This window comes from Balaenoptera acutorostrata, chromosome 19 (genome assembly GCF_949987535.1).
Source record: "Balaenoptera acutorostrata chromosome 19, mBalAcu1.1, whole genome shotgun sequence".
Taxonomy (NCBI): Eukaryota; Metazoa; Chordata; class Mammalia; order Artiodactyla; family Balaenopteridae; genus Balaenoptera; species Balaenoptera acutorostrata.
In genome coordinates, this window is record NC_080082.1 from 52,100,310 (window position 1) to 52,120,719 (window position 20,410).

General features: G+C 41.8%; 1 protein-coding gene across 1 annotated transcript; it reads right to left on the reverse strand.

The window, feature by feature from the left end:
* Positions 1–7,503: 7,503 nt before the first annotated feature.
* LOC130705686 (WD repeat-containing protein 87-like) lies at positions 7,504–12,025 on the reverse strand. The gene is given in 3 exon segments (XM_057533714.1): positions 7,504–7,979; positions 7,982–8,431; positions 11,866–12,025. Coding segments are annotated over 3 exon segments (1,086 nt in total).
* Positions 12,026–20,410: the final 8,385 nt, after the last annotated feature.

The following is a 20,410-nucleotide window of genomic DNA, read 5'->3' on the forward strand; positions in this document are numbered from 1 at the left end:
CCATTTCATTGTTTGTTGCTTTAGTCATTTACTATTCTTCTTTATTGATATATTGATTAATACTGATAGATTTCTTAGTTTTTAATCATCCCTGGAATAAACCCTAGTCAGCCATGGTATATTATTTTTTATACCTGCTCAGTTCCATTTGTTAACTTGATTTAGAATGTTTGCACCTGTATTTATATGTGAGATTGTATTCTAATTTCCTTTTGTATTGTATTTTTAATGTTTGATGTTGCACTTACCAGATTTTTTAAAGTTTAAAGAGCTTAAAAAGTTTAAAGGAAGATAGAACTTGTCTTTAAAAAGTTATGGAGTTTTGTATATCTGTTGATTTGATTTTTTGTTTGTTTTTTTAAATTAATTATTTACTTATTTTTATTTTTGGCTGTGTTGGGTCTTCGCTGCTGCGCGCAGGCTTTCTCTAGTTGCGGCGAGCGGGGGCTACTCTTCTCATTGTGGTGCGCAGGCTTCTCATTGTGGTGGCTTCTCTTGTTGCGGAGCACGGGCTCTAGGCACACGGGCTTCAGTAGTTGTGGCACACAGGCTCAGTAGTTGTGGCTCGCAGGCTCTAGAGCTCAGGCTCAGTAATTGTGGCACACAGGCTTAGTTGCTCCGCAGCATGTGGGATCTTCCTGGACCAGGGCTCGAACCCGTGTCCCCTGCATTAGCAGGCGGATTCTTAACCACTGCACCACCAGAGAAGTCCCTATATATATCTTTTTGAATTAGTATTTTTATTTCCTTAGGACAAATACCCAGAAGTGAAATTGCTGGATCATATGGCAGTCCTATTTCTGATTTTTTGAGGAACCTCTATACTGTTCTCCACAGGGGCTGTGCCAATTTACAGTCCCACCAACAGTGCAGAAAGGCTCCCTTTTCTCCACGTCCCCACCAACACTTGTTATTTGTTGTCTTTTTGAGGATAGGGGTGTCTCTTCTTTTATGGGCACTATTCCCACTATGAGGGCCCACCCTCATAACCTCATCTAACCCTAATTACCTCTCATAGGCTCCATCTCTAGATACTATCACATTGAGAGTAAGAGCTTTAGCATATGAGTTTGGGGGTGAGTGGCATAAACATTCTGTCCATAACACTAATACTTGAAAAATATAAGTATAGCATATTTGCAAAAGTAAAATCACTAATTCACTTGGCATGTCGCTTTTAAAATCCTGATAACTGATCATCCCTTAAAGTTCCTTTCTTGTGAGGTAAGAAATAAGGCAGAGCTTTGAGGCAGGTAGACATGAGATGCAGAAGTCCTTGGGAGCATACATATGTTCATCAAAAGTATTGAACTAAAGTGCCCATCAACAGTAGAATGGGGAAATTTTGGTATCTTTATAGAGTAGAATAATGTACAGCAATGAGAATGAATCATCTGAAACAACAGTCAGCAATATGTATGAATCCTCCAAGGAATGCTAAGCAAAAGAACCCAGGTACAGGGCTTCCCTGGTGGCACAATGGTTAAGAATCCACCTGCCAATGCAGGGGACATGGGTTCGAGCCCTGGTCCGGGAAGATCTCACATGCCGTGGAGCAACTAAGCCCGTGCGCCACAACTACTGAGGCCTGCGCGCCTAAAGCCCGTGCTCTGCAACAAGAGAAGCCACCACAATGAGAAGCCTGCGCACTGCAATGAAGAGTAGCCCCTGCTCGCCACAACTGGAGAAAGCCTGTGGGCAGCAACAAAGACCCAACTCAGCCAAAAGTAAATAAATAAAATAAATGAAATAAAATTTGTAAAAAAAAGAAAAAAAAAGAACTTGCTGTATAGCACAAGGAACTCTACTCCACTTCACTGTACAATAGAAACTAACACAGCATTGTAAAACAACTATACCCCCCCAAAAAAGAAAAGAAATTTTAAAAAATTCATGCATTAAAAAAAAAAGACAACCTACGGACTGGGAGAAAATATTTGCAAACAATGTGACCAACAAGGGCTTAATTTCCAGTATATACAGACAGCTCATACAACTCAATATCAAAAACAAACAAACAAACAAAAAAACCCAGTCAAAAAATGGGCAGAAGACCTAAATAAACATTTCTCAAAAAATGACATACAGATAGATGGCCAACAGGCACATGAAAAGATGCTCAACATTGCTAATTATTAGAGAAATACAAATTAAAACTACAATGAGGTGCTACCTCACACCAGTCAGAATGGCCATCATTAAAAAGTCTACAAATAATACATGCTGGAGAGAGTGTGGAGAAAAGGGAACCCTCCTACACTGTTGGTGGGAATGTAGATTGGTGCAGCTACTATGGAAAACAGTATGGCGGTTCCTTAAAAAACTAAAAATAGAGTTACTATATGGTCCAGCCATCCCACTCCTGGACATATATCTGGAAAAGATGAAAACTCTAATTTGAAAAGATACATGCACTCCAATGTTCATAGCAGCACTATTCACAGTAGCCAAGACATGGGAGCAACCTCAGTGTCCATTAACAGATAAATGGATTAAGAAGATGTTCTGTATACACACACACACACACACACACACACAAACACACACAATGGAATATTGTTCAGCCATAAAAAAGAATTAAATATTGCCATTTGCAGCAACATGGATGGGACCTAGAGATTACCATATTAAGTGAAGTAAATCAGACAGAGAAAGACAAATATATTATATGTGGAATCTAAAATACAAATGAACTTATTTACAAAACAGAAACAGACTCACAGACAGATAAGAAACTTACAGTTACCAAAGGGGAAAGGGGCAGGGATAAATTAGGAGTATGGGATTAACAGATACACACCACTGTACATAAAATAGATAAGCAACAAGGATTTACTTTATAACACAGGGAACTATATTCAATATAATAACCTATAATGGAAAAAAATCTGAAGCTGTACACGTGAAACAAACACAGTGTTGTAAGTCAACTATAGTTAAATAAAAGAGAGAGAGAAAAGTCTTGCTCACGGACTGCTGTGAAGTAGTAAGCTACCCAGGGTTAGTGTTCCCTTCCTGTAACACAACCCACTGCACGTGCCAGCATCCATCTAGGCTTACCTGCTCCATGCCTGTGGGACGTGGGGGCATAGAGAACCAACACAGACACGAGGCTTCTTTGGTGTGCCATGGGTAAAGTCCTTTGCTTTTGACCAGAAATCTCATGTCCTCTGCCAGCTTCCATGAAACAGTAATAGGCTAGCTTACTAGCTTGTACATAGGGTAAAATCTCAACCTCTTCAGAAACCTTGACAGTGCCTACTGTAAAAGGTGTTTGTTGTTGTTGTTGTTTTTTTTTTTTGAGGTCCCTGAGAGAATGATCTTCACTTTATCTCCCAAACTGACTTATTTGAAAAAGCTCCTCTGTAATCCAAATATGTTGATCAGATCTGAACAACAGCGCTCCTTCCTTTAGCACCAGGGGTTCCAGGCTCCTTCTAGAGTGGAGACAAATTAGCCATCCTCTTTCCCTCATGCATGTGCCATATTCACTCTTCCTCAAGATTTTCACAGAGAGGCTCACAGCTTTCCTTACCACAAGGAAGATTCTGGGATTCCAACTCAGGACCGGGAATTTCTTGAACTTCCCTGAGCGGAGTTTAGTCTGACAGAAAGAGACTGGTTTTAATCCCTTGGTATGCCAAGTACAGTTGACCCTTGAACAACTCGGGGGTTAGGGGAGCCCAGCTGCTGCAGTCAAAAACCTGTGTATAGGGACTTCCCTGGTGGCGCAGTGGTTAAGAATCTGCCTGCCAATGCAGGGGACACAGGTTTGATCCCTAGTCTGGGAAGATCCCACATGCCGCGGAGCAACTAAGCCCATGTGCCACACCTACTGAAGCCCACGCGCCCTAGATCCCGTATGCCGCAACTACTAAGCCTGCATGCTGCAACTACTGAAGCTCTTGCACCTAGAGCTCATGCTCCGCAACAACAGAAGCCACCACAATAAGAAGCCCGCGCACCGCAACGAAGGGTAGCCCCCGCTCGCCACAACTAGAGAAAGCCCACGCACAGAAATGAAAACCCAACACAGCCAAAAATAAATAAATAAATAAATTTATATTAAAAAAAAACAAAAAACAAAAAACCAAGGGCTTGGGGCTTCCCTGGTGGCACAGTGGTTGAGAATCTGCCTGCCAATGCAGGGAACACGGGTTCGAGCCCTGGTCTGGGAAGATCCCACATGCCGCGGAGCAACTGGGCCCGTGAGCCACAACTACTGAGCCTGCGCATCTGGAGCCTGTGCTCCGCAACAAGAGAGGCCACGACAGTGAGAGGCCCGCGCACCGCGATGAAGAGTGGCCCCCGCTTGCCACAACTAGAGAAAGCCCTCGCACAGAAATGAAGACCCAACACAGCCAAAAATAAATATAAAAAATAAAAATTAGGGGCTTCCCTGGTGGCGCAGTGGTTGAGAATCTGCCTGCCAATGCAGGGGACACGGGTTCGAGCCCTGGTCTGGGAGGACCCCACATGCCGCGGAGCAACTGGGTCCGTGGGCCACGACTGCTGAGCCTGCGCGTCTGGAGCCTGTGCTCCGCAACAAGAGAGGCCGCGATGGTGAGAGGCCCGCGCACCGCGATGAAGAGTGGCCCCCGCTTGCCGCAGCTAGGGAGGGCCCTCGCACGGAAGCGAAGACCCAACACAGCCATAAATAAATAAAAATAAATTTAAAAAAAAAAAAAATTAAAAAATATTTATAAAAAAAAAAAAAAAAAAAAAACCAAGGGCTTCCCTGGTGGCGCAGTGGTTAAGAATCTGCCTGCCAATGCAGGGGTCACGGGTTCGAGCCCTGGTCTGGGAATATCCCACATGCCACAGAGCAACTAAGCCCATGTGCCACAACTACTGAAGCCCGCGCGCCTAGAGCCCGTGGTCTGCAACAAGAGAAGCCACCGCAATGAGAAGCCCGCACACCACAACGAAGAGTAGCCCCTGCTCACTGCAACTAGAGAAAGCCGCAGGCAGCAACAAAGACAAGGAAGGAAGGGAGGGAGGAAGGAAGGAAGAAAAGAAAAGAAAAGAAGAGCAGAAAAAGATATATGAAGAAATAATGCCCCCCCCAAAAAAACCAACAGTAGATATAAAAAACCTGGGGAAAGAAAATACTATTAAAGAAAATAGTATTAAAAACATCAGACAGGTTTGAAAAAGATGGGATAGACCTTAAATCAGTTAACTGATTTGACACAGCTAAAAAGAAAATGAGTAACCTAACAATTAGATCAGAGGAAATTAAAGAGAAGGTTAACTTAGACAGCTATAGAAACTGTGAGAGTCCAAGAGGCAATGTTGTTGAATGAGAAGTGCCAGCCTACAAATAATCATTTCTAGAAGGAATCAATAGAGTGAATGAGGGAGAGGAAATAAGAAAATTTTAACATTTGAGAAGTTTCCAGTATTGAAGAAAGACAATCCTCAGGTGGTACGATAAAAAACAATTATTACCAAACATTTAAAGAGGAACTAACACTAATCCTTCCCAAACTCTTCCAAAATAGAAAAGGAGGGAACACTTCCATACTTATTGTATGATGCCAGTGTTGCCTCAATACCAAAACCAGACAAGGACACTATAAGAGAATAAAATTACAGGCCAATATCCCTGATGATCATAGATGTAAAAATCCTCAACAAAATATTAGCAAACTGAGTATAATACATTAAAAGTATACACCATGATCAAGTGAGATTTATTCCAGGAATGAGAGGATGGTTCAACATCCACGAATCAATCAATGTGATACACCACATTAACAAAATGAATAAAAATCATATGATCATCTCAATAGATGCAAAAAAAGAAAGCATTTGACAAAATTCAACATCCATTCATGATAAAAAACAATGTGGGTATAGAGGGGACATAGCTGAACATGATAAAGGACATATATGAGAAGCCCACAGCTAACACCATAATGGTGAGAGACTGAAAGCTTTTCCTGTAAGATCAGGAACAAGACAAGGTTGCCTACTCTCACCACTTTTATTCAACATAGTACTGGGAGTCTTAGCCAGAGCAATTAAGCAAGAAAAGGAAATAAAAGCTATCCAAGTTGGAAAAGAACTAAAACTATGTCTATTTGCAGACGATATGATATATATATAGAAAACCCATAAGATGCCACCAAAAAACTGTTAGAACTAATAAATGAATTCAGTAAAGTTACAAGATGCAAAATCAATATCCAGAAAATCTGTTGGACTCCCAGACCTCTCCCCTGAGATCTGACTCCTGCTCCAGGATCTCCTCCCAATACTCCCAAGCTTCTGATCTCCTGGGCTCCCAAGCTTTTCCTTAGAATCTGTCATCTTCCCCAGGACTCTGATAATTCATATGCCCAAGGTCTTCTATTGGGCTTCTAAGCATCTCCTTCATGCTCTAGCTCTTCCCTTGCTCTTACAGGCCCTCTCCTTGAGCTCTGCCCCCTCTCCCAAGGTACCCCCAATCTCTCTTGAGGTCCCAGGCCCCTCCTCTAGCCTACAGTTCCTCTCCTATGCACCCAATACACTAAAATGGGCATAGCCAGAATCTCATTTGAGCCTCATAATGAGCCCCATTTTGCACATGATAAAACTGAGGATTAGAGAGGTGAAATCACTGTCTTGAGATTACATGTTAAATTGAAAGGCAGGGATTCAAATCCTGGTTTGAATCGAAAACCTACCTTTTCATCCCCACACTATATCTCATTAAAAATAGCTATCCATTAGAGAAAGAGAACTATATTCCAGGAACTGTATTAAGCATTTCACTAAGGTAAGCATTATTATCACCATTTTACTTTGAGGAAACCAAAAACTAAGATTAAAGAGCTAATAAATGGCAGAGCAAGGACTGGAATGAGAGTTCTTCTGAATTCAAAGTTGGCACTCTTAACCATTATTTCACTCTATATCCCCATGATGTAGATGAGAACACTGAAGCTTAGAGATGTTGAGGAACTTAAGTCAAGAACAAAGTTTATAAAGGGGCAAAATTTTGGGTCTTCTTTGCTTCCTCTCATATTAATGCTAAATAAACAAAAGTCCACCCGTGCCAGACACTGTCAGATCCTCCAGGATGTTTTGAGGAAAATAAATAGTAGCCAAAGAATTTGAGTGCCGGACAGACTTTTCTATCAAAAGGTGATCAAACACTAGCCCTTACCCTCCAAAGGATGTAGCCTACTCAGTGAAAAACTTGTCCCTCTTAAGACAAAGTTTATTTGTTTTTTTTTTTTCTGGCTACTTTCTAGGGGATTCTAGGCTAGGGGGACAGGGGAAGAGAAATAAGCCAGAATATTTGTTACGATTGAGAGATGTCATTTTATTCAGTACATAGTAATAGGTTTCTGGAGCTGAATGAAAAGGAGTCCTGGTCTAGTCCCACCTTGAAATGGGGAACAGGTAAGGAGGCTTAAAATCTGTGGCCCAGGCTTATTTTCCAGTAAGACCCCAGAGTCTTAATATTAGGCCAAATCAGAGAGTGGGAGTAGGGATGTTGGGCAGCCTCTCAATTCAGTAAGGATTGACTTGTGGTAGCCTTTTCCAGGCAAGTTCTAAGAACCCATACTGGGCGATGCCCACAGGTTGGATAGTATGCACCCTATTCTGCCCAGGCAAGGGTACAACATTCTGGAACTCAAGGGGACCTGCAGGGGCATGAGAACTACCACAAAACAGGCCATAGAATAACCGTTCACCAAGTACCAACTCCTTGGTTTTCAGGGCCTTTTTGTAGATGGTCTCTTGTGGTTGGAGTTTCTTTCTCTGCAGCAACTCTAGTAGCAGCCTCTGGATTCGGGGGGACTTAAGTTGGTACAGGTCCATGAGACGGTAGAACAGATCCATCCAAGCAGCACTGTCTTTAGCATATCGCTCCTGCAACATCTGCAAAACATGGTACAATGCCACAAATGTCTCCCACTGAGGCAGCTCTTCTTTTTCTTTAGAGACGGGCTGTGCCTTCTTCTCCAATTGGGGCAACTTGAGGGCCTGCCTTTACCCTTAAAAGCCCTGAGATCCTTCTGAAACCTCAGTGCTAGAGTTTGTTTTTCCACAGAGGTATGGGCACCTGTGAAAATGTCTCTTGTGGCAGGATAAAAAGGTCGCACTTCCATCTCTTTGAGAACATTGGATAACTGCTGTGCCCATGCACTCCTGTAAGGCTCTCCTAAGAGTTGCCAAGTTATAGCCTTTGGGTCTTGAATTCTCTTGGTAGTTGATGGTAACACTGGTGCAGGGCTGGGCTGGGCTTTCTTCTTTGCCTTGTGAAATTTGGGGAGCTCACCCCTTCCCCTCAAGGCTCGGAAGTCCAAGGACAGGGATTCTTTATCCACAGAGGGGTAGACAGCTGTAGGAACATCCTTTCTGATTGGATAAAGGTGCTTTAACTCCTTGACAGCAGTACATAACTGTTGTACCTGCTTCTTCCTATAGAACTCAGCTAAGAGATGCCAACTGAGAGCTTGTGGGATTTGAGTCCTCTTAGTAGATGATGGTAACACTGGTTTAGGGATAGGGAATGGCTCTAGCCAGCTCTCCATTTCTTTTCTTCTAATTGGAGGGCTCACTTTTTTTTTTTTGGAGGGCTCACTTTTAAGTGTACTAGACTCAAAACATCTTTATAAGGTTGTGATATATCTATGTGACCTATCTGTAGGCTCTGCTGGAGATGTTTAGCAGTGGCTTTAAGATTGTACAGATGCATCCATTTCAAATATCCCTTTGAAGTGAAGTGTCTGAGGAGTTGGCTCGGTCCATGGAAACTGTCCCTTGAAAGTTGTTCTCCTGCTTCCAGTCTTATTAAAGCATTACTAATCCAGTCCTCAACTGAGAATCTTACTTCTGAGTGGCAAGGCCTTTTAGCTGGCATAGAGGTAAGTGCTGGGGCTGGGGCTGGGGCTGGGGCAGGGGCCTGACCCTCAGTTTTGCCCATCAAAGAATCCTGATACTTCAAGAACCACTTCCACCTGTCACCTTTGGGCCTACGTTCAGGTTTCTGGGGTTCCATGAAACCACAGGTAATATCAGGTAAGTGGGACTTTGGCCTGTGGAGGCCTTCTGGGGTCTGGGTCTCTGTTTCCATGACTTGTGAAAACATGCCCCTGGCTTTCTCCAAGAGTACCTCCTCTTGTGTTCCCCATGACCTTGTCATGTGGTGTGCTCCAAGAAGTTGACTTTCCTGTCCTTCCAAATCCAATGATACCCTAACACTTTCAGGGGCATTCCCTTTTCTTTTTCCAGGGCTACAGGGAGTGGCCTTTTGAAGGGGCTCTTCATAATTGTTGGCCACATAGCCTTATCCATAACTGTGGGACCTCCCTTTCCATAAAGCAATCTCTCTTTCTTAGGAGCCATTTCCCTTCCTGCTGTACCCTCCCTTTTCTCAGCACAAACCTCACCTTCTGTTGCTAGCTTCAATAAGTTCACTTCTTCCTTTGGGAGCTCTGTTTTCAGTACTCTCTCCTCTTCTGAGTGCATCGCCTCCATAAGTCCGCTCTCTTGTTCCTTCTCTCTACTCATGCTCTCCTCATCCTTCTGCCTTGCCTCCCTTTCCTCCTCCTCCTCCTCTTTTTCCTCTGTCTTCTCCATTTCTTCCTCTTCCTCCTCTTCCTCACTCAGGCCTCCTCCTCCTCCTCCATGCTCAGGTGCCCCCCCTCCTCATTGCTGAGGGGCTCCTTCTCTTCCGTATGTGGGCCCTCTTTTTTCTTCTTACTCAGCTTCTCTTTCTCCTGAGTCAATTTCTTTTCCTTTTTCCTTATTTGGGTTGAACTCTTTTTCTTATGCTTCTTAGCCAACCTCTCCTCCAGTTCCTCTTCACTCGGGCTTACTTTCTTTTTCTTCTTCTTAATCAGGTATTTCCTTTTCTCTTTCCTGGGCAGAATCTCCTCCTCCTCTCCTTCCTCAGTGAGGCTCTCCTCCTCTATCCTCTTCTTAGTTGGAGCTTCCATTTCCTTCTCAATCAAACTCTCAGATAAGCCTTCAAACAGTATGTCTCTGATATTCTCTAATAACCACTTTACCTGGGTCTTTTCTGGTTTATTTTCCTCAGTTATCTTCAGAAGCTTCTTCAGCTGCTTTTTTCCTAACAGATTTTGCTGCTGGACCTCCTCTAACATACTCTCTACCTGGGTTTTATCTAATAGTATCTTTTCCTGGACCTTCTCTAATAACCTTTGGTCCTCCTTCAAGCTCTCTTCATCAGTCAGTGTTCTCTCTTTGGTAGCCAGTCTGTCATCTTCTAGTTTTCTTTCTTTCTGAACCAGCTCCTTCTCTTCTTTGGTTATTTCCTCCTGTTCCTTAAAAAACTCCCACCTCTGGCCATCAATTTCACTCCTTCCCATAATGAATGATCGTTCTTCTTCAGGTATTCCTAGTTCTTTCAATGGCGCTGTACTCATTTCTCTAATTGTTTTAGCCAGGATCCTCACCAGGTGACTCTCTTTCTTCCTTGTGTCTTTTTTTCTGGAACTAGCCTCTTTTTCTTCAGAACTAATCCCCGTTCCCATATCCAGTTTCCTCATTTCCTGTATACTCTCCTCTTGATTCTTTTCTTTTCTTCCTTGGCAACACCCATCTCCTTGGTCCTTATGTCATAGGCCAATTTCCTGTCTTTATCGGACAATGTACCTTCTTCTTCCATAATTTCTTTCTCTTCTTGGGTTATTTTTTCCTTTCCCTTAGTTATGCCAGTTCCTTCCCTGGCTATTGCCTTTTCCTTCTCGGCAATATGCCTCTCTTCCTTGGCCAGTATACTGTCTTCCTGAGTCAGTCTTTTCTCCGATGCCCTTTCTTTTTGCTGGGACTTTTTCTTCATTTCACCAGCTTGTTTCTTCTCTTCTAGGAACAATTTCTCTTTTTCCCAGGCCCATTGTTTTTTTCGATCACTCTCTTTCTCCTCTTTCTGACTCCATATTCTCTCTTTCTGGGCCTGTTTCTCCTCTTGTAGGGCTAGTTCTTTTTCACGGGTCCATTTTTTTTTTTCCTCAATGGCTTTCCTATCTTTTCCAACCATTTCTCTTCTTTTATAGCTTTCTTCTTTTTTTCCATGACCTGTTTCTCTTCTTTTGGGGATACTTTTTCAATTTTCTCTATCTTTTTCTCCTCTTTTGGGGCCAGTTTCATTTTTTCTCTGGCTGTTTTTTTCCCTCAGCTTTTTCTACTTTTGGAGCCAATTTCTCCTTTTTCTGATCCCATCTCTTTCCTTCCCAGGCCTGTTTCTTTTCTTTCAGCGACTGTCTCTCCATTTCCCCAGCCTCTTCATTCTCTTCTAGGTCCGCTTTTTTCCCTGAGGCCTGTTGTCTCTTTTTCTTGGTTATTTTCTCCTCTTTCTGGTCCCTTCTCTCCTTTCTCCAAGCTTTTTGCCTTTTTTGGGGTCTGTTTAACATCTTGTTGTGAGTTTCTCCATTTCTCCTAACTTTTCCTCGTCATTTCGGGCCAGTTTCTTTCTTTTCTTGGCTAATTGTTTGTCCTTGACCTCTTTCTCCTCTTTCTTAGCTTGCCTCTCCTTCTGATCCACTTTCTCTGTTTCTCAACTTGCTTTTTCTTTTCTTGGATTTGTTTCTTTTTATGGGCCTCTTTTTTTCTCCATTACTAATGACTTCTTCTTCTCTCAGGTCAATTTAATCTCTTTCTCTGCTGAGCTGCCTCTTTGTAATGCCTGTTTTCCCTCTTTCCTAGACAGTCCTTCCTCTTCTTTAGACAAATGTTCCTCTTCCTGAGCCAATTTCCCCCTTTCCCAGGCCTCTTCCTCCACATGTTCCTCCATACCCCAGATGTGTTTCTTCTTTTCGTGATATTTCATTATTTTTTCAATTTGTTTCTCTAGGTCCTGGATTAGTTCCTCCTTGTCTCAGGCCAGCTCCTCTTCTTCCTCACCCAGCTTCTCCTCTTCCTCGCCCAGCTCATCCTCTTCCTCACTCAGCTCTTCCTCTTCCTTGCCCAGCTTCTCTTTCTCCTCTTCCTTGCCCAGCTCCTCCTCTTCATGGGACAACTTACTCTCTTCCCAGACAGGCAACCCCTCTTCCTGGGCCAGCATAGCCTTCTCCCAGTACCACTTCCTTCCCTCTGGGGTTACCGTCCCCTCTTTCCAGTTCACCCTCTTTCTTTTCCCCAGTAATTTCTTTTCTCTTCCAGTCACCTTCTTTTCTCCTAGGACTAACTTCCACTCTTCCTTGGTTAATTTCTTTTGTGAGGAAGGCAGTATTTCTTCCTCCCAAGCTCCTTTTTCTTTTTGGTGGGTCAGTTTCTTATCCTTGGTCAGTTTCTCCTTTCCCTGAATTAATTTCTTCTCTTGCTTACTCAGTTTCCTTTCTTCCCTAGTTATTTTCCCTTTTTGTGTGGCTAGTTTCGTTACTTTTTAAAATTTCCTTTTCTGTAATGCTAGGTCATCTTCTAAGAAACTAGCTTTCTTTTTCTTGACTTTAGAAAACACCTTGCCTTTCTTTAACACTGTTTTACTTCCTTGTTCTCTCGATCCTACTGTCCCTTCTTCCTTCACAACCTCTTTAACCACTTCTTCTGTTAGTGGCACATAGCATCCGAGTCCAATTACGGCCGCAGCAGACCCGCCGCCCCTGCTGGGGAGCAGAACCACAGACACTGAAGAGGCTATAAAAGTAGGGCAGGTGGTACAATGAGAAAGCGTAGTTAGTCTGGCAGAAAAAAGTGGTGTTATCAATAAACTGCGGTTTCTGCAGATCCATATCAATATCCAGCTGCCGCAGCAAGTTCCCAAAGGCAAGGTTCCATTCCTTCACTACACCTTCACTGCCTGCTGTTAGTAAGGTATGGGTCTCTGGCTGGCTTTGGACACATATCACTGGTGAGGAATGAGCCTGGAAGCTGTGGAGGAAGTTACCTCGGTCTAGACCCCAAGCATGGATTTCTCTGTCCTTGTTTCCAGCATAGAAATAGCTCTGAGAGACACAAGTGAAGGAGCAGGTGATGGTGGAGCCACTGGTGATGGGAGTGAACTTCTTTACCTCTTCCAGCTGGCCCTGACCCTGGTGGGTGAAGACTCTCACCTTATTCTCACAAAGAGCCAGGAGGGAGCCCTGGGGGCCATTCAGGGAAAAGCCCTGTACAAGCTCACCACCAGGCATAGGCACAGTTTGTGCCATTTGGAGACCCCTGCTGTTTGGCAAGATAAACCAGGCATTTGTTTTGATTATGGTTCCACCCAGTTTAAGGAGACAAAATAGTTGTCATCAATGGAGTAGAAGCAGATGAAAGGCTTGCTCTCAGGATAGTGAGGCTCTTGGTATAGAATCTCAGGCCAGTCACCCAGTACAATCACATCATTCTTCGTTTTTTCATCAACCTGAGAGAGAAGAGTAGCCTGAGCTAAGGGGGCTGAGTCCCCACACACTCATTCATTCAGTGAATATTTATTGAGGGATTAGTGGAAATTTGTTGTTCTTTAGCTAACCAACATTTATTCACCCTACTACTAGAAAGCACTGTTGGGGTGAGCACTCCCTCACCCTCAGAATACATCCTAATTCATCAAAGTACCTTCCAGCCTTTCTCAACCAAAGTTCCGTAAAGAGAAGTAAGCCCTAATATCCCAAAGTATCCATTCTACATAATAAATTAATTCTTCCCTGTGCATCTGGAATTCTTCCCTGTGCATCTTCCCTGCTACTAGTTATGTACCATCCTTAAGAGAACTGAGAAAATAGCCCCTCAAATCATTTTCTGTGTTCTATGGGTCAGATGAGGAACCACATTTGAGAAAGGCTGGTATGTTCAATGACAGACACTGGGGATACAATGCTGAGCAAAAGAGATATGGCCTAAGCTCTTAAAAGATGAGAGTCCATGGGACTTCCCTGGTGGCGCAGTGGTTAAGACTCCGCCTGCCAATACAGGGGACACGGGTTCGAGCCCTGGGCCGGGAAGATCCCACATGCCGCGGAGCAACTAAGCCCATGCACCACAACTACTGAGCCTGCACTCTAGAACCCGCAAGCCACAACTACTGAGCCCACGTGCCACAACTACTGAAGCCCACGTGCCTAGAGTCCATGTTCCACAACAAGAGAAGCTAACGCACTGAGAAGCCCGCGCACCGCAATGAAGAGTAACCCCTGCTCGACGCAACTAGAGAAAGCCTGCGCGGAGCAACAAAGACCCAATGCAGCCAAAAATAAATTAATTAATTAAAAAAAAAAAAAAGAGTCCAGTGGAACAGACATTAGCCAACAATTAACAAATGACTATACAAAACAAAGTCTTCAAAAGAAAGAAATACAATCCTATGTGAGTGTGACAAAGGAACCCAACCTTGGCAAATATCTCTACCTGTCACAGTTGGACCAACACTTCAAAGTTCTTGCCTACACCAAACGGACCACTCCTGTTACAACCACAGTCATGATATATAGCCTATGGGAAACTCATACTTCAAAGACATGGAATGCCCACCATGTGTGACAACTACACCCTGTAGCATGCACCCCCTTCATTATTCTCATGTGCATCCAAGGGAAACGTGCTATTCACAACATGGAGTTAGCTTTGCTTCAGCTCTAATATTCTGAATTCTGACCCAGTGGAGTTTGTGTGTGTGTGTGTGTGTGTGTGTGTGTGTGTGTATCTGCATCTATGTTTCCTTTTAACATGTTACACAGTAGAATGTGTACAATATACACTACCTTCTTGTGACTGTAGCATATCCCTAGGATATAAGTACATGAACTCTTCATTCTGACCAGCCAAAACTGAGGCTCGTGAAGTTTACTTTTGAAGTCCCTCTCCTCAGCAGACACTTGTGCTATACCTGACTCTTGAACAATGCTCCACGAGTCTAACTCTCCAAGTTTGTCTGCATTAGAATTTGTACTGTGACCACCTAAGCTGGAAAGTGAAATACTCAATTAAACTGAAGTATTAATACTTCTTTGCACAAAATGTCCATTATGCCTGCTTCCTGCATCCACAAAGGGTTTGAGACTGTACTGAGGCCATTATCACAACTCAGAATCTCTCTTCTCCCTATAGTTCTCATTTTCAGACCTTTGTGTGTTCTGAGAGAATACAAAATACAGAGAGTTGGAGAACTTCTAGCACCTGCTGTCATTGCTGATTCAGTGACAGCAGCAGAGTTGAGAGGATCCTGGTGTCTGAGCTCCTAATCGCCCTTCCCTCTTCACTGAACCAGAAACTTTATTTACATATCCCTTATTCCATTAGTTAATCACCATTCCTCTCCTCCTTTCTAGACTTCGTGTACCAACAATTTATTCACTCATTCAGCACTATCAATGCTTGTCTACAGAGGACTCTAAAAGATAAGGATATCTTAAACCCAAGCAATGCATCTGTGCCTGGCACTACTGTTACCTACTCTATATCAATCCCCATTCCTTCCTCTTCCTCCTCCTTCCATCCCAATAAAACTTGGATCTTGTTTAGGGTGGTCATGGACCCTGAAATTCTGGCAATATAGAGTAGCACTGTGGTACTCCAAGGTTGGCACAGCTCTTTGCTCTCTAACCTTTGCTCTTCTGCCTACTTGCAATTTAAAGCTGACACCTAGAAGTGTAGCAACTATCTCGTAACTGTTGATAGTAAGCTAAATACCAAAGAGGTGGAAAAAGAGAGAAAAGGAACATGGTTCCTTGACACCATGTAAGATAAAGATGCCTCCAGCTTGTTTAATCCATTTAAGGCCATTTTATGTTGTTTGGTTTTTTTGTTTTTTGCAGAACATGTTCTAATTATAACTAATGTTATCTTAATCTAGAAGTGGGAGTTGTTTAGGGGTATGGGAGGACCCTTCCAAAATGGCTCACATGTTGCTCATGCCACAGGCTGCCTTGGCAGGGATAGATAACTAGTCCAAGCCCACCATGTGCATATCTCTCATACACATCACCTTTATATCCTTCAGGGTATTATTTATGAGAAGTTTCAAGTCCTTCCACTCAGGAATAAGTCTGGGTGACAATGACGTCCTTGTGATATTCCAGCACTTAAAAGACATCTTGGATTACAGAACCTGTGGAAGGCAAATATGCCTTAATCACAACATCTGATGTTAGATGGGAAATTAAGGGAATTGAGAGAGGGAAGAGCAACAGGGAAAGTTAGAAAAGGGGAGAAGCAAAAGTATTCCTTTAGAAAAAGGAGAAATATTTCAAAAAGATAGGGGTTGGAATGAACTACTGATATTTGCAACAACATGGTTGAATCTCAGAAACATTATAGTGAGTAGAAGCCAAACACCAAAGAGGATATGCTATTGATATTTGATTCCATTTTCTATATGAAATTCTAGAAAAGAGTAATCAAACCTATAGGGACACAGAGCAGATCAGTGGTTACCTGAGGCTAAGAGTTTGGGGGATTGCCTAGGCAGGGGTAAAAGGAAACATCTTGTAGTGGTGGGAATGTTCTATATCTTGACTTTGGTAGTTGTTACATGGGTATATAAATTTGTCAAAACTTATCGAAACATACACTTAAAATGGGTACACTTTAGTACATGTAAATTATACCTAAATAAATATGATTTTTAAAAGAGGGTAGGAGGGACTTCCCTGGTGGTGCAGTGGTTAAGAATCCGCCTGCCAATGCAGGGGGCACAGGTTCGAGCCCTGGGCCAGGAAGATCCCACATGCCGTGGAGCAAATAAGCCCGTGCATCACAACTACTGAGCCTGCGCTCTAGAGCCCGCGAGCCACAACTACTGAGCCCGTGTGCTGCAACTACTGAAGCCCACACGCCTAGAGCCTGTGCTCCACAACAAGAGAAGCCACCACAATGAGAAGCCTGTGCATTGCAACCAAGAGTAGCCCCTGCTCACCGCAACTAGAGAAAGCCCGTGTGCAGCAATGAAGGCCCAACACAGCCAAAAATAAATAAATAAATAAATATTAAAGAGGACAGGAGTGAAGTGGGAGTTTTATGAAGTCTAAAATAGGACAAAGTGTAGAAAAAGTAAGCTGTTAGGTGAGCTTAGGTGAGTCAGTTGCAGCACAGCAAAAATAACACAGGAGCCTGGCTTTTCAGCCCTCCTATAACTCTCTTCACTGGAATGCTCATTTTTGAAGACATAATTTTGTAGACACAATTATGTCTATCCTCTTCACTACTGTATGCAAAAGTCACTCACCTGTTCAACAAAGATTTACTCATTGTTCATTACATGCCAGGCTCTGTGCTGAGCGCTGTAGATAAAGCAGTGAACAAGAATGATTATCTGCCTGCATGGAGTTTACTATCTAATATGGAAGGCAGACACTGAACAAGTTAAAGTAGATGTCTAGTTCTGGCAAGATGCCAGACTAAAATAACCTAAAAGCCTCCCACTACAAACTCCTAGAAATTCTGGGTAAAATAACAAGTAGCTAAATTCCAGGAGCCAGAAATGAAGAAAGGTTGGGGGAAAAGACACAGCAATAAATGCAAACTGCTTCTGTGATTGTCCTGAAAAGGTGTAGTTATCAGAGCCTCAGACTGACCATAATGGCTGGGAGGTAGGGTAGTACTGCCTTGTCTAAGAAAGGAGAAAGGATCTGGACCATAAGAGATAGGGAGCTGGAACTGAGACTCCTCCATTACCTTGGAGAGACATACTTCCATAGACAAAGCTGGCTCATGACCAGCTTCCTGAAAGCTTATACACCTTTAAACATTTGTCCAGGCATGAGTCGGGAACCTATACACCTCCAAATTCAGGGGATACCTGAATGGGTATCATCAAGCTCTCCAAATGATACTCCGACACATACCTCATAAGGAAGAGAGGCAAGATGGAAGGAGAAATACCACAGAGCATACCAACAATTCTTTCTGAAGAAATCATTTAAAATCTACACCTGAGAGGGTAGTGAGCTGGGGCAGGGTGGGGGTGGGGGGGTCACAAAAATCTCCTTCATAATCTCTTAGCATGCTCTGTGTGGGTTATCTGACATCTAATGTTCTCAAATTAAATTCCCAGAATATTGAAAGCCACATTTAACATTCTGTTATATGTGTATATTAAAAATTCTAAGGAAACCACCAAAAAGAAAGAAACAAATAGAATGTATGATTTAATCAGGGGAAAGGGGATAGGAAATAAAGGTAATACAAGTCAATCCAATAGAAGAAATGTAAGACAAAACGGAAGAAGGAAAAAAGAGGTAATGTAAATAGAAAGAAATAAGGTGATAGAAACAAGTCTAAATATGTCATGATCATAATAAGTACAGACTGAACTCATTAGATAAAAGACAGATTTTCAGATTAGATTTTTTTAAATGAATAAAGTATAGTTGTATGCTGTTAGTAAGAGACAAATCTAAAATTCAAAAACATAGAAGCTTTAAAGTATCATTACTACCATGGTCTTCTGTTCTGAAGATCATCTAAAAGCAATAAAGAGAATAAAAAGATCTTTGCAAACTCCACATTCAGCAAAACCAGGAGATAAGTATATTTGGTAGATAATAAATTACATGTAAGGGCTGACAAAAGCAGCTGAAATTAGGGGCAATTATGAAATAGAAACTGGAAACAAGAAACTATAGAGAGAAATTTGAGCATAAAGAAGGACAAATAGAGGCAGATCTAAAAAAAAAAATGGGGAAAATTACATGTCCTAAAGAAGAGGTTTCCACCATCAGCGACCTCCTGCTTGTAACTACAACTGCAAGAAACTGGGAAGCAGAAGCAGAGGAAGGAGGGCTATTCAATCCCTTATAAAAGCCTTATATGTGATGGAAGACAAGAAGTAAGCTTAAATGTTGTGAAAACCAGCTGGCCGGGAACTTTACCCTGACCTCTTCAACACACCCAGGAACTTCTTACAAAGAACTAGTCCAAGAAAACCCAACTCAGACAATGATGTGTAAGAAGAAAGGAACAAGTACAACATTAATCCAAAGCTACAAAAAGAACTATGAAGGAACAAAGAAAGAAAGAAACAAAACCATTCACTAGAAAACTGCTACAATGGATCAGATAAAAATTTAACTATTTTTCATGAATTTTTAAAAAATAATAATTCAATTGACTCTATGATGGAAGACCAAAAAGCAAAAATATAAGAACTTAGGAAAGAGATGGTGAAACAACAGAGTAAGATAAAAGGTGAGCAGGCAGAAATGGAAGAATAATCAAATATCACAAATACAGAGACAAACCTTGAAGAAACACAAAGGAGAAAAACTCAGAAACATAGAGAATAAAAATGGGAAAAACAAAAAGAAACAAAAATAGAAATAATTACTTAGAAAATAATATATATTTTCAACAAATGGTACTGGGACAATTGACTATCCACATGCAAACGAATGAATTTGTACCCCTATCTCACACCATACACAAACATTAGCTCAACATGGATTGAATACCTAAATGTAAGAGCTAAAACTCTAAAACCTTTTAGAAGAAAACAAAGGTATAAATCTTTCTGACCTTGGAGTAGACAATGGTTTCGTAGATACAATATCTAAACCACAAGCAACCAAAGGGGAAAAAAAAGCTAAACTGAACTTCATCAAAACCTGCTGTACATCAAAGGACACTATCAAAAAAGTAAAAAGACAACACACAGAATGGGAGAAAATATTTGCAAATCATCTATTTGATGAGGGTCTAATATCTAGAATATATAAAGGACTGTTACAACTGAATAAAAAGCCAAATAACCCAAATTAAAAATAGGCTAAGGATTTGAAAAGACATTTCTCCAAAGAAGAAATACAAATGGCCAATACCCATGTGAAAAGATGCTCAACATCATTAGTCTTTAGGGAAATGCAAATCAAAACAACAAGATATCACCTAAGATCCACTAGAATGGCTATAATTTTTTTAAATGGAAAATAAGTGTTGGCAAGGATGTGGAGAAATTGGAACCAAATTGTCAAAACTTGGAAGACATCCTTTGATAGATAAATGAATAAATAAACTGCAGTACCTCCAGATAATGGAATATTATTCCATTATACTTTGCCCAAACCTGTAGGATGCACACCAAGAGTGAACTCTAAGGCATGGACTTTGGATGATTATGATGTATCAATCTGTAGGTTCCTCCTTGATTAAAAATGTACCATTCTGGTGAGTGATGATACTGAGGGAGAGGTGGGGACAGGGAATATATGGGAAATCTCTGTACCTTCCTCTCAATTTTGTTATAAAACTGAAAATGCTCTAAAAATTAGTTTTTAAAATATCTTCACTCAAAAACTTTTATATAAGTGTTCACAGTAGCATTATTCATAATAGCCCAAAAGTATAAACAATCTAAATGTCCATCAACTGATGAATGAATAAAAAAATTTTTTTTCAGCCATAAAAAGGAGGGAGTACTGGTACATGCTACAACATGGATGAACCTTGAAAATATTATATTATGCTAAAATATTATGTCTGGATGAAAGCATCCAGACACTGAATAATTACACAAAAGCTAATTACAATGAAT